General features: G+C 41.5%; 1 protein-coding gene across 1 annotated transcript in view; it reads right to left on the bottom strand.

Moving 5' to 3' along the window:
* The window catches only part of CCDC170 (coiled-coil domain containing 170), a 69474-nt gene that overhangs the window by 28564 nt on the left and 26283 nt on the right, over positions 1 to 14627 (bottom strand). The window contains exon 8 of the mRNA XM_065401936.1: positions 10539 to 10856. Within this exon, the coding sequence (XP_065258008.1) occupies positions 10539 to 10856 (318 nt within the window). The remainder of the gene's footprint in view (positions 1 to 10538; positions 10857 to 14627) is intronic.

Here is a 14627-nt window from a genome sequence, read left to right as displayed (position 1 = left end):
TATGCAGTTGGTCCCAGGAAATTAGAGAGACAAGTTGGGTGAAGTAATATCTTTTATTGGACCAACTTCTCTTGGTGAGAGAAGCAGAAGCTTTCAAGCTTACAGAGCTCTTCAAAAAAAAAAAAATGATAGAAGCTGCTGGGGAAAAAAAAATGTTGCAGTGAGTCACTGCCCACTGAATCAGAAATGGAGAACACCACAAAGACCCTATTATCTATGCCTACACTGCCAATTCATTTGAAGTAGCTAACTCTTTTGTAAATGTTAATCTAGACACTCCATGATCATTCCAGAACACCCATTCACAATTTACCCTAAATTTCATCCTAGGCCACGATACAAAAACTTTTCTGTCCTGAAATGTGGAGTGTCTCGATTAACTCAAGTTAGCTAACATCTTTGTAATTGTTAATTAGTAATCAATCAATTTCAATTAAAACAGGGCCACAAACTCCAGACTGCATATACTCTGGAAAAAAGGAACATTTTAGAAAGATTGACTAATACATTTTAATTAAGTGGGTTTTACAAACATGTTACCCCCTAGTGTAGATAGTGTTAAATAAAAATTAAAATGTGTTCGCTTGTCCTGGTCAACATTAGAGAGCGTAGGGTTCACCAGGAACAACTGATAAGTTTTTAAAACATGTCTCCACTCAGTGTTAATGTGCTTTTAAGCACCACTTAATTAAAATGTATTTGCTAAACACATTTTTTCTAATGTGGATAAGAACTAAACCTCACAATATAAACCAAAAATCGTTTAGCTGTTCTCTATTAACTTTACAACACTTATGTGATTCGCTAACCAATAAACTCAATGGAATGGAATTAAAAAATGAATTAATAACTGGAAATAGCAACAAGATGGCTAATTACAATGCTGCCAAATGTTAAATTACTTGGCCATATTCAAAAGGTTGTTTTTTTCCCCCTGTCATTTTATTTTCCTGTAGTTACTTGGTTTGCATTGCATGTTCATTTTTAATTCCACCCTCAGATACTCATCCAACAGTCCCTTCATTTCTAGCATCTGTTGGCCTCATGTTTACAAACTGGCCTGATTCCTGATTTACACACACAAAACTGCCATTAATTTCAGTGACACTTATCAAAACGTAAGGGCTGCAGCCTTGGGTTAGTGTTAAATAAAATGGCATAATTGAACCAGGACCAAAAAGGCTTTAGGGAAATATTATTGATTGCACACTGAGCGGAATGACCCACCAACTACAAAATACAACCCAAAGAGAAAAAAAAAAATCGACAAAATTATTTTCTATTGTATGTCACTGAAGGGGAACTCTAGCCCTCATTAGATCGGAGGAGAAACTGGTGTCAGGGGAGGAAGACTCCTCCATCAGGCTACAGAAGCTCTGCAGCTGATTTACCTGGTTCACCTTTGGCAGAGAACAAAAGAAATGCACGTAGCTTCAGATCGACCCAGCCCCATCCTCTTTTTCTCCTGTACAATGCCATCCAGGAGGCTGCTTGCACACAGCAGGGTTCTGCAACACACACACACACACTCCCATGCACAATAAAGCTACACTAATTCTGCAGAACAGAGATCCTTTGGGGTGGCAGAGTAAGAGGTGTGGATTCACCTGAGGGCTTGTCTACACTGGAAATGCTACAGCGACACTGCTGTAATGCTTCAGTGTAGACACTACCTACACTGATGGGAAGGGTTCTCTCGGTGGTGTAGGTAATCCACTTCCCAGAGAGGCAGTAGCTAGGTCAACAGAAGCATTCTTCCTTTGGGTACGTCTATACTTACTTCCTGGTCCGGATGTAAGCAATCGATCTTCTGGGATCGATCCCGGAAGTGCTTGCCGTCGACGCCGGTACTCCAGCTCAGCGAGAGGAGTACGCGGCATCGACGGGGGAGCCTGCCTGCCGCGTCTGGACCCGCGGTAAGTTCGGACTAAGGTACTTCGAATTCAGCTACGTTATTAACGTAGCTGAATTTGCGTACCTTAGTCCGAAGTGGGGGGTTAGTGTGGACCAGGCCTTTGACCTCGTGCTGTCTACATAGGAGGTTAGTTCTGCTTCGCTACATCACTCATGGGTGTGGATTTTACACACCACTGAGCAATGTGGCTAGGTTGACCTAACTTTTTAGTGTAGACCAAGCCTCAGTCAGTGAAATATGCATCTAATGATGCTGCCACTCAAATGTTGCCATTTATTTCAATGGGAAAAGCATTAGGGCTTGATTCAAAACCCATTAAATCAACAGACATTCCCGGGCTTTGGATCAGGTCAGTCCCATAACTGCAGAAGTATGTACTATGTCTGAAGATGACAATTCATTTATTCTTAGAGCATGTCTACCCTATGGCTGCTATAGCAGCACAGCTATGGCACTGCAGCTGTGCTACCATAGTGCCCTGAGTAGATGCTTCCTACGTAGATGGAAGGGGTTTTTCCACGGATGTAGTTAATCCACCTCTCTGAGAGGTGGTAGCTAGGCTGATGAAAGAATTCTTCACATCCCTGAGCTACATAGCTGGGTCAATCTAATTTTTAAATGTAGACCAGCATTAGAGTCATCAGAAAGAAGGAGCTGATTCTGCAGTCATCACACTGGGGAAAGAACTGTGGCGTTTAATAGTACTTTTGCCTGTAATAGGACTATAGATGTGGTCCAGATTAGGAAAAAATATCTGAACCCTGACGACACGTAGGGCACTCAAGACCTGATCTAGTAGCTTTAAAATGATTGTGATTTTAAATTTTAACTGCTGTAGAACAATAATTAATAGCAACATCTCTTTCCCACAACAGACTTTATATTATTGGGCACTTGTCATTTTGTGTGTTGATTTTTTTAAAAAAGGCATACCTCTGGGCTTTCTACAGATTAAATTACGCTTGTCAACAGATGCAAATTACTGCCAGGCATTCTCCCATTTCACTGGGTTAAATACCCAACTGCAGAAAAGTCTGTAGCAATTTTTAGCCAGACACATTTATTATCTATTATAAGCTGACTGGAATGCTGAGAAGTCATCCAAGTAATAGGATAGGCTAATGTGTAGGCAATTAAAGCTCTAAAAACGGCCTCTCTTCCGTCACCTCATTGAAGGCATTTAATCTCTTCACTGACCATCTGGGTGCAAAGTATATACACTCCATCTTAAACTTTTTGATTCTAATCCTAGAAAGGGACTAGTTGGTACAGAGTTCCAGTAGGACCCTGCCTAGGCTAAAAAGGTCAGCACAGGCATAAAACTTTGTAGGATTGGGGCCTTACATTAAGATTTGAAAAACAATTGCACTTACTCATGAATGTAGAAAGTGTAAGCAAAGCTAGACTAAAAACAACCTACACTCTGTTGGGAATGATTCCTTTCAGAGCATGCTCAAGTCCTTTCTCACATAGTTATTTCAAGGTCTGACCTTCATAAAGAAACTCTCCTGAGAGAAGCAGTCCATACTTCTTTATTAGAGCGCTTCACTTTAGGACAAGACAGACAGAATAACTTCTTGTCCCCCATACCTGTGACACATAGTTGCCAAATAATAAAGTTTCCTCAGCATGCACGTTTGATTTTTTTTTTTTTGTATCTTTGTATTTACTAAGTTCAGTGGTAATTGATATATAGCTAAAAATCCTCCCCATGTTTTTTTTTCATTTATTTAGAAAATGATAAAAAAGTAACAGAAATACAGGGGCAGAAGGCAAAGAAAGGAGAAGGGAAGATTTGCTCTTCTCTCCCCTTTATTATTTTAAGGATGAAATAAAAATACTATGGAGGCACAGGTTGTAGCTCCATAATTAAGGCCGACGTGAGTTTTGCATTTAAAGCAGCGGTGCCCAGTCGTGGCATCCAAACAACCTTAATTCTGCCCTGTAGTGACACTAAAGGTATGTCTACACTGAGAGGCAACACGTGGGGTGGTCAAACACCCCCCCCCCCACCGAACCTTTAAATTGTGCCGACCCACACTATCAACATTTACATGTTACCTCTGTAAAAAGGTGTGGTCTTAACTCAGATTAGCTAACCCTGTTGGAGGTATTTGGGTGGAAACAGCACGGCAACACAGCTTTTAACTTGGTTCAGCAGCTCAAGTTCAACCCTGAGCTGCGCTAGAGGCTTCACCTTGAGCAGCTAACCCAGGTAAAAAGCCAAGTTGTTGTGTCTTCACTGTTATTTGAACCCAAGTTAGCGAATGTAGGTTAGCTAATCCAAGTTAAAACACACCTTTTCATGCAGTGTGTAATCTAGGTGGGGGGATTAAAAAAAATCTAATGTGTCTTTAAAAAACAGTTTAATTGAACATGGAACTTCAACAACTATTATGCATTAATTACAATTGTCTAGTTACTGCATGATGTTACTATAGGGCAGAGTTAAGTTTGGTTAAGGAAAAGTACATCTCCATACCTTCATGTTCAGATTTCTTAAATTCAACTTTAACTCTGAATTTCCTGGGTTTATACCACTTATTTTGAGGATAATTATGCCCCATAATGGTTTTACCCTAAACATCTCATATGTACTTCCAAAATTAACTTCATTTTGTGTTGGAAAATATATACACACATACACACACGCGAGTGATACTACAGTTCTTACCTTTAAAACATCTTAAATGAATTTGCCTTGTGTGGTATCTTTGAAAAACCAATATACTGCAATGGAGAAATCATTCTCTTTTGCCATGGCTATCAAAACAAAGCAACTGTTAAGCAACCTTAGTGGTAGTTTATATTGAAAACTACTCTTCCTTTAAAAAAAGCCCTCCAATAACCTTTACCTGCAGCTTTGGACAGTCTAACCATGGGTCACTTTTTCAGTGTGTAGAGCCATAGTTTTCCACCATGAATCTCAAATACCACTGTATGTATACCCTTCAGGCCGTTTTGTTTTCCCAATACCCAAACTGGCCAAGCCTGCCTCCTTGCAGCAATGTTTATGGGAAGGGGAGAGCCATTTCTTTATTCCTTGACTTTGTACTTGGGCTGTCTCATCCTTAAGATTCCGGTTTTCAATGTCAGAGTTAGTTGCTCTTCTAGGTAGCCACAAGTGATTGTCCCAAACTAACAGTATCCAAGACCCAGTTCAGGTTACTTTGAATTTAAGTTGATTGTATTGTCACATCAGAAAATGGAAAGAATATCATAAAATAAAACATATCTGGAAATAAACTCTGACACTACAGAAAGCAATGCTTAGTGAGAACAAAGCTCAGGGTACAGAGTACTGAAATATTATCTATACAGCACAGCAGAAAAAGTCCTTTCTCTCCCTCAACCTACAACTGTCCATTTCAGCCATCTAGAAGAAAGCTCACTCACATGTTCAGCAAGGTAGGGGTGTGTGTGTGAGATACCTTCATTTTATGGCCTTCTGCTAAGGTCATTATAATGTACCATTTCCTCACTTCCCCTGAACAGTAATTAACTTTAAACTTGTTTTCCACTAAAATGAAATGCATTCCTTTTCAGATGCCAGCTTATGCTAAATAAACAATGCCACTTTATGTTTCCCAATACATACAAACATTTAAGCAATACTGCGTCTGATTCTGACTTCACTTAAACTGGTATAAAACAGATGTACTGTAAAGTCCAAGTCACCTAAGTTATGTGGGTACAAACAAGATCAGAGGCAGACTCAGTATCTTTAAGTACCCACACCTCCACTGTCATATAGAGTTTTTTGTTCAACTTGCTAACAATCCAAACACAAGGCATGTTTTGGGAAAGTTCCTATCTGGTCAGGGCTGCAAAGTCACAAAGCAGAAATAAGATTAATTAAGATAAGAGACACCGGATACATTTGACGTCAGAAAGACTCAGATTTAATTCAAAACTATCTTTGTAACAATATTAAATGAAAAAACCTTACCCTTAAGGTTCAATCAACTGAACTCTCGAATCCTCAAGAGAAATTCCACACATTGATCTTTTAAGAACAAGTCAGGGAAGCAAATTCATTATGGCCTGTGAACTAGCCATGCAGCCATAAAGGGAGAGTGCCTAAATAGAGCATGGAGGAACTTCTACACCACTGTCCAGTCAGGGAATCTGTGAGTTTGGTCTGCAGCTTCCTGTGGATCCCTGGTCTACATCTACATGGACAATGCAAACACTGCTCTCTGCATCTTTTGTGAGGCTTCTTGGAGAGGAGCTGACATAGCACACACAGGACCCAGGTCATGGATTTCTGAAGGAAAAAGTTTTCCTTCTTCTCTATGGAATGTTTTCCATCAAAGGGATCGAGCTCACATAACATTCTCTTCCAGTAGAAAATTATTTAATCTTTTGTTAGATTTGAAGTTATTCCCATTCGATGCACAATCTGATTATACAAGCAAGTCAGTAAAAGCAAGCATTTGCACATCAACTGCTCTGTTACAACCATCAGCTGTTCAAACCAGAAAGCACAATACATATTTTACTGGTATGAGTGTGGTTAAATGGATGCTAGCAAGATTAAAAATAAAGACAAGATTTTTTAAAATCGGAGCCCAAATTAAGGCTCCTAGATCTAAATAAATGGCCTAATAAGAGGCCTAATTTTTAGAGGTATGAGCACCCAACAGTTCCTATTAAATTCTGGCCTGATTTTCAATGGGAGTTGCTGAGTGCTCAGCACTTCTGAAGAGCAAGAACCTTTACCTTAAGGTGCCCATTTTTGAACACAGAATCCTAGAAATGTAGGGCTGGAAGGGGCCTCAAGAAGTCATCAAGTCCAGACCCCTGCACTGAGGCAGAACCTAGTAAACCTAGACCATCCCTGACAGAGGTTTGTCCAACTTGTTTAAAATCTCCAATCATGGGCATTAAGCCTATTCCAGAGTGTGATGGGACACACCCTCATTCTGGTACACAGGAGACTAACAAACTCTTCCTGGCCTCTTCAGCGCTAACAAGGCACACTTGCAAGGTTTGTTCAGCCTGGAGGGAGAAGAGCTTAAAAGAAGAAAACTTACAGCAGAACGGGGCAGTGAATAGGAAGAAGGCTGCTCTGTCCCAGAGACTGCTGGTAACGGAGGTGGTCCAGCCAAGGAGGAGACAGCCACCTCACGCACCGCTCACAAAGCTGGTCTGACTGGCAGCAAAGCAGTACGCCCCAGAAGGAGAGGCAAAAGGTAAACCCCACAAAGGAGCAATAGACTGACAGACTAGGCCCATAGGGCTAAATCCCAAGAGACTGCCTGAGAGACTGGCCATCTTTTCAGCCAGATCCTCTTCTCTTGCAAGGGGAGGAGAGGAGGATAAGACAATCCTTTGCCGGTGCGTGTTTGCCTCAGAGAGCTCCCCCAGGTGCTGCCAATTTGGGGAAGAGAGAGAGAGTAAATGACAGCGTGGGACCTGGCTGGGGGAGGGGGGGATTCAGGGAGCCCCTGCACCCCACACAGACCATAACAACCCTTACAGTTAGAAAGTTTTTCTTAATATCTAGCCTAACTCCCCCTTGCTGCAGATTAAGCTCATTACTTCTTGGCCTACCTTCAGTGGACATCGAGAACAATTGATCACAATTCTCTTTACAACAGCCCTTCACATGTTTGAAGGTTTATTAGGTCCCCCTTCAGTCTTTTCTCACTGATTAAACCATGCCCAATTTTTTAACCCTTCCTCATAGGTCAGCTCTTCTAAATCTTATCATTTTTGTTGCTCTCCTCTGAACTCTCTCCAATTTCTCTACATCTTTCCTAAAGTGTGGCACCCAGACCCAGTACTCCAGCTGAGGCCTTTCCAGCATTGAGTAGAGTGAGACAATTTCCACCCATGTCTGGTATACAACACTCCTGTTAATACACCCCAGAATATTAGCCTTTTTCACAACTGCATTGTATTGTTGATTCAACTTGTGATCCACTACAACCCTGAGATCCTTTTCAGCAGTATTAACACTTAGACAGATATTCGCCATTTGTGCATTGGATTTTCCTTCCTATATGTAGTCCTTTGCACTTGTCTTTATTGAATTTCATCTTGTTGAATTAAAACCAATTCTCCAATTTGTCACGTTCATTTTGAATTCTAACCCTGTCTGCCAGAGTGTTTGCAACTCTGTTCCATCTTGATGTCATCCAGAAATTTAACAAGCATTGTCTCCACTCCATTATCCAAGTCATTAATGGGCACGTGCACACACACAATTTTTAAATTAATGTCTTCACCTGTGTTACTAACACAATTATTGAAATTGCTTTCACTATTAATGCTGTTTGCTTACTTTTTGCCTCTCTCTTTACTTGAAAAGTGAAACTAGACTAATCAGTTTTACTTTGTTTTAAAAAAATCAATTAAAATATACCTATTTCCATTAGGTTTTGTATACACTTAACTGTCTTAGTCTTAAAAAACACAATCAAAATGTTGGGTCTAAATCTATGACAACAAAGATTTAAAATTGGTGTCTACTGTAGCTTAGTTACTGATTTTTTCCTTTAGCATATTATACTAAAGTACCATGGCAAATACGCTCAAATGTTTTTTCCTCTTTCCCCAGAAAATAAAGGACGACTTCTCTCACTCAAGATGCGAGATGACCAGCATGGCAGCCCAGTATGAATACTTGGCATGAAGGAAGAAAGTAACAGCCAGAAAGAGCCAGTGGTGAAGCAATTCCTACAATTTCTGCATGTACTATATACTACAGCTACAAAGGGACTGAACATGGTTAGAGAACTAAATGGACAGATCCAGCATGAGACTGAGTCATATAAAAGACATAAATCACCTGAAGACATCCCTATTAAACTGCAGACATTGCTCTTAATCATCACTGGGCTTAAATCTGTTCCCAGTTAAACATTCCAATCAAGTGTATTGTATAAAAAGACGGCAAGCAGTCAATAAATGCACAAAATATTATTTCATACAAGAAATTCTCAGAAGATCTGGAATTTTAAAGCATACGAGTTACAGTGACACAGTCAGAGAGAGTGAAAACAAAATTTTGTAATTAAAAAAAGTTCTAGTGCCTCAGTGGGAGGTGCCGGAAACCTGAAATTTGGCAAAGACGTAGACCCTAGGAGATGCTTTCCAGTGGTCCAATGAAAATAGTTTTTGATGTGGCAGAGTTATAAGGGTTTAACAATCATGGACTTCACATATGCACATTTGTTTTAACATTTAACAAAAAACAATCTGCCAGTGTTCCATTGGCAATGCCCACATAAATAGATTCATAATTTCCATGGAATAGATATATTCCACCTGATCTGTGCATATGCATGTGTTAGAAAATTGAATGGGGTTTCAGTTTTAAATATGTAGATGCTTTGTGGAATATGGTGTTGTGTAAGGAATCGGGGCTCAAATAATAAAGGTGCAGATGGAAGAGAAGACAGGATTCTGAAGAAGGCTATAGCCTCTTCCAAATTACGATGCATAAGAACACCAAAGGCTGCTATCTCATTCCTTGCACATGTTGTGCAGTCCACAATGTTCTACTAGCATACAGCAAATACTTGCACATGATGGAATTCATTTCCATCAATTCCTTCTTCCTTTTTTCTAAAACAGCTAGGAAGTTCTATACAAAACAGCTGCATTAAATGAACATTAAGGCTACAAAGTGAAGCAAGCAAATGTTAGGAAATGCCAAAATTAGGGCTGTCAATTATTAGGGCTAGATTTTGTGCTGCACCTCTCAGGAGCATCCCTGGAGGAGGAGCTCTAAAGCTATCTTGGTGCCTCCTCAATTCTGCCAGCTCCAGGAGCTGGTGCCGCCCTTAAGACTGCTCTTACAACAGCCTCCCCATGGCTCTCAATGAAGTGTTTCACAGTTCAAAACAGCTGTAGTGATGAACATAACTGCCACTCCCTCACCAGGGTGCTGCAAGGGCTGTCAGAGTACAGGTGCCACGTGAGGGGGACTAGGATCTGGCCTTCAGTCTTTAATTATATGATCACTTCTTATTTTTTCCCCTCACAGAAACCATGACTTATTCACTGTGCACGATGGACTGATCAGTGAAGGAGGCAGATGTTTAAAGTTCATTTTTTTTCTTCGTTGTTTAATGTGTGGTCCTGTGCCTCATACACTGCACAACATCAAAACTCTGCTCTGAGAAGAATGTTTCCTTCATTCTTAGACTTTCCTATGATGCCACTCACAGGCGCCTCTGATCACCTAATGTTACTGAATTTACTTTCAGAATAACCCTGTGAGCACTCCATTTTACAGATGGGGGAACTGAGGAACAGACCAATCAAGTAATTTACCCAAAGTCACACCAAAGTGAGACCCAGTTCAGTGTCTTAAACACAAGAGCATCATTTCCCCTCCCTGAGGACTCCTGTCTGACTTCCTGACTACATCAGCTTCATAACAAACTCTATAACTTCAGTGAATGATCCAAAGTTGTTCTGGGCCCAGGCCTGTCCAATTTGCATACTGAATGAGGCAGGAGTCCTGTGAAAAAATATTATAGGACCACTATAGTTAGGATTCTATCATAAATGCAACACATACATGCAGAGTATGGAATTATAGCTAATATGGAAAAAGAGCCATACAAAAATCAAGCAGATTGAATAGGTACAGAAGCAATCCACTTACTATCTTTTTGCTCTCTTCCCTGTGGCCAAGTTCTCGAACTCGCTCCATGATAGCCTCCTCAGAGGGTGTAACTGTTACAGAACTGTTGCTAAGAAGGGTAGCAACTTGCTCTTTAAAAGCACTCAGCAGGCTCTGAGCAGTCCTGGCCTCATCTATGCTGCTTTTCAGACTCCCATCCATCTCACTGGAACATCTCTTCAGGTGGTGCAGTTCCTGCTTTGAGGCTTCCCAAGCCCTCTGGCTAGCAGCCAGCCTATCTTGGAGGCTTCTGATCTCCTTCTCTAGACTCTGTTTGGCTGTTAAAGCACTGTCCAGATCCTAAAATACAAAAAACATAAAACCAGGCTTAATCCAGGCCAAAAATAAGGACTGAGGACTAAATGGCTAATTTTCAGCATGGAGAGGTGAGTAGCAGAGAGGTGCAGGAACTAGTAGCATTAGGGCCAAAGTTGTTCATTATGGGCCCAATCTTGCAAGTCCTTCACAGACAGAATACCGAGTGAGGCAAATAGGACTCCCACATGCATTTAGTATCAACTACCTTCATGGTATAGTGAATGGGGAAGTAAGATTTGAAGATGACACAAAATTACTTAGATCTATAAATACATTGCTTAGATTGTGATGACTTTCATTAAGAAAAAACGGTGACTGGGAAACTCAGTGGTGGATGAAATTTAACACAGACAAGTGCTGGTAATGCACACTAGAAGAAATGGTGTAAAATTTAAAACTACTTGCATATACTGATGGGGTCTAAATTAGTGATATAGGAAAAGATCAAGGCAACATCTCAGCACACTCCATGAAGATATCTGAATAATAGGGCCCCAGGAGTTTTAAAAAACAAAAAACAAAAAGTGACAAGCATACCAGAATTATTTCCACACAAAATAGGGGTGTGGCTAAATGAGAAAAAAAGTTTATAATAGCATATAAGGAAAGTGCAAATATTCAAATATTGATTGGTTGCCTCATCTCAAAGAAGGCACAGATGAGAGAGAGAGAGAGAGGTGGAGAGATGAAGAATAAATCAGATTAGAAGCATGATGGGGAGACTTTCAAAGAAGGAGAAATTTTAAAACTGGGACAATGTAGGGCCACATCACGTTGTCCAAAGGAGGTGAGGAATGTCAGTATCAAACTAGCCACCTTTCCCCTTGAGCCTACAGTTGCCCGTGTGTGTGAATATTGCTCAGTCTGGGAAAGGACACAGCACCTGTGATCAAGTCCTGGCCTTGACCACCTTTATCGAAAACGGTTTTTGACAAAATCTAAAAACATGAGCCATCTTCTTGGATTTGACTGCACAATTTGGCACAGAGACCTTTTGTTTAAACTCTCTCAAATTACCCGCATTGGGTGTTCGAAGTAATAGAGCTCTCTTTCTCCAACACAGGCAGTTTACAGTACACCTGGGCAACTGCTGTAATTCTTGGAAGTGTCAAATCAATGGCCTCCCTCAAGGCTCAGTTCTTTCACCGATGCTGTTCACTGTGTACATCAACAACCTGCCAGCTATGCTCTCGTGCAAGTTCATCTATGCCGACGACATCTGCTGTAGCCACCAAGCTGTCCTTCTCAAAAATTGACAAGATCTTGAATGAAGATGTGAATCTCATGGCAGAGTATTGTAGTCAATGGCACCTGCAGCCGAGCTTTTCTAAGACTGTTTCTAGTGTATTCCATCTGCATAATGCAAATGCAAACCAGACGTTAAACATTTTCCTCAATGGCCAATGCCTGTGGCATGATCCAAACCCAGTTTACCTCAGTGTGACATTGGATCGACCATTAACGTATCGCAACCATTGAGGAAGACGGCAGTCAAAGTCAGCACTCAGAACAACCTGCTCAGAAAATTGGACAGTTCAACCTGGAATGCGAGCGTCCGGAAGCTTAGATCATCAGCCCTTTCTCTCTGCTATTCAACAGCAGAGTACTGTGCTCCTATCTGGTGTCGCTCATCTCACGCGAAGTTGATCGATGTAGAGCTTAACAAAGCTATGCATATTGTTAGCAGGACTCTGTTGCCATGGCTACCAATACTTAACATAGCACCACCCCATATTTGCCATGAAAAGGTCTCTTTCATGCTGCTAGCAAAGATCCATGAGAATAGCGACCTGCCGCTGTACTCAGACCTCTTTGACCACCCAGCAGCTCACCTGTCTTCTAGATGCCTGTAATGGGGTTGGCACCCACCTTTCATCAGCACCTCACATGGTCGATGGTTTCTTTGGCAAGTCTTCAGTGACTCAGCCCTCCAGCCACATCACACACACTGTCTGTAGGTGGAACAGACCCCTTTTGATATACAGTCTTTACCTTCTCCCAGCCCTGGCCTGGGGCCATACCTCCAGGGCTTCCTCCCTTAAGACATTATCTTCCTGCAGCCCTCTCTGGGCTGAGTTCTTGCTCAGTCCCCTCAGCCAGTCAGGAGCTCCTTCTTAGCTCTCCAGGTCCCTGCCCACACTGAGATTTCCATGGTCCTGCTGCTCTTTCAGCCAGCCAAGAACACGATCCTCTCTTCCAGCTCCAGGCAGCAACTGACAGAGAAGTGTCTCTGCTGCTCCTTTCTATATGGCCCTCCTGGCCCCTGATTGCCTGCTCCTGCAGTCCCTCTGAGCCACTTGGAGGACTTCTCTTCTGCTCCTCTCTGGAACGGGGTGTGGTAGGATTCTGAGGCCTCCAGAAGGGGGCCTCTAGGCCTAGTCTAGCCTGTCACAATTCTCTTTATGTTCATTTATGCCACCACAGGACATGACGGTGGAATCTGCTTGGCACGAGTGGTCAATGAGGACAGTCATTAATCACTCTCTCATCACTGATGCAACCTGTCCATCAGGTTTTGATCTGCTAAGGCACCTGTGTTCATCTCTGACCCAGTTTCAAAGAGGACAGGGCACTGTGCAGCCAATCTCTTTAAATGGGATTTTGTTAGTGATGCAGCTATGGTCAACTTCAGACTATGTCACATATCATTGTCGAGTGCCCACTGACTTATTTCGACGGCAGGCTAACGGCTCTCCACCTGGCTGATGATGACACCATTAAGTGGCTGGGCATGTTGCACATATGCCAATAAGTCTGGACTCTGCAAATTTAGGGGACATGGCAGGGTAGGTGAGTCAGGACAGCAGCCCTATCTAGCATCCCTGTAGAATCATCTTTAGAAATTTCTGAGGAAGTTAATTCTTGCATAGTCCTTCTATGTCCCTTAAAAGGAGTGTACACAGCAGGAATACACAGACAATGATAGCAAAGGTCCCAAAGGAGCTATGTTGCCATGAGATGCTGGAGCCTGGGGAATAATGCATAGGGGCTGCTGCTCTGTGAATACTCCAAGATCCTGGGAATATTCTCATGGATCTCATTGGATCTCACTGTTGTAGAGCCATGACCCTTGCCTCGTCTTGTGTAAACTCACAGCGCTTGCCAAGTAAATTTTCTCTTCTTTGTGATGATCCAGTCATCAGTTTGAGAAAGAGATAGAGGCAGTAGATGTGTCAGGGGTATATAAAATAATGAATGGACCATGCTGCATACACTGTGCTGTGAAATAAGAACAAGAAGCCATTCAATGAAAGAGAAAACATTTTAACACATACAAAACCAAAAACATGGTTCTGCTTCATTCAATCAGCCTGTGAAACTCTTTGCCCCAGGATATTAATGAGACAAACAGTTTAATAAGATTTTTTAAAGGATTAGAGATTTATGTGAATAAGAATAAACTCCACAGTCAAACTAGCTGGAATTATAATGTAGCAAGGAATATAATCCTTCACACTTCAGGGCACTGTTTGATTAACAACTAAGAATGGGAAGGAATTTCCCTTCCCACAAGGTACAACTTTACACAACCAGGTGGGTACATTTACAGGGAGTAATTTGCCTTCTCCAGAAGCATCAGGGTTCAAATACTGTGGGAGGCAGGATACCAGACTTAATTGGTCAGGTTTGTTGCAATGTGATAATCCCTGTGTTAAATACATTTAAGAATAAACAAAGAAACAAAACCATATTAATTAGGTGAATACTGTCCTTACTCATTACTAAACTAATTTTAGAACTAACTGTCAACCA

The sequence above is a fragment of the Emys orbicularis genome, chromosome 3 (genome assembly GCF_028017835.1).
Source record: "Emys orbicularis isolate rEmyOrb1 chromosome 3, rEmyOrb1.hap1, whole genome shotgun sequence".
Taxonomy (NCBI): Eukaryota; Metazoa; Chordata; order Testudines; family Emydidae; genus Emys; species Emys orbicularis.
The sequence above is the reverse complement of the archived record's forward strand: the minus strand, read 5'-3'. Positions and strand labels throughout refer to the sequence as shown.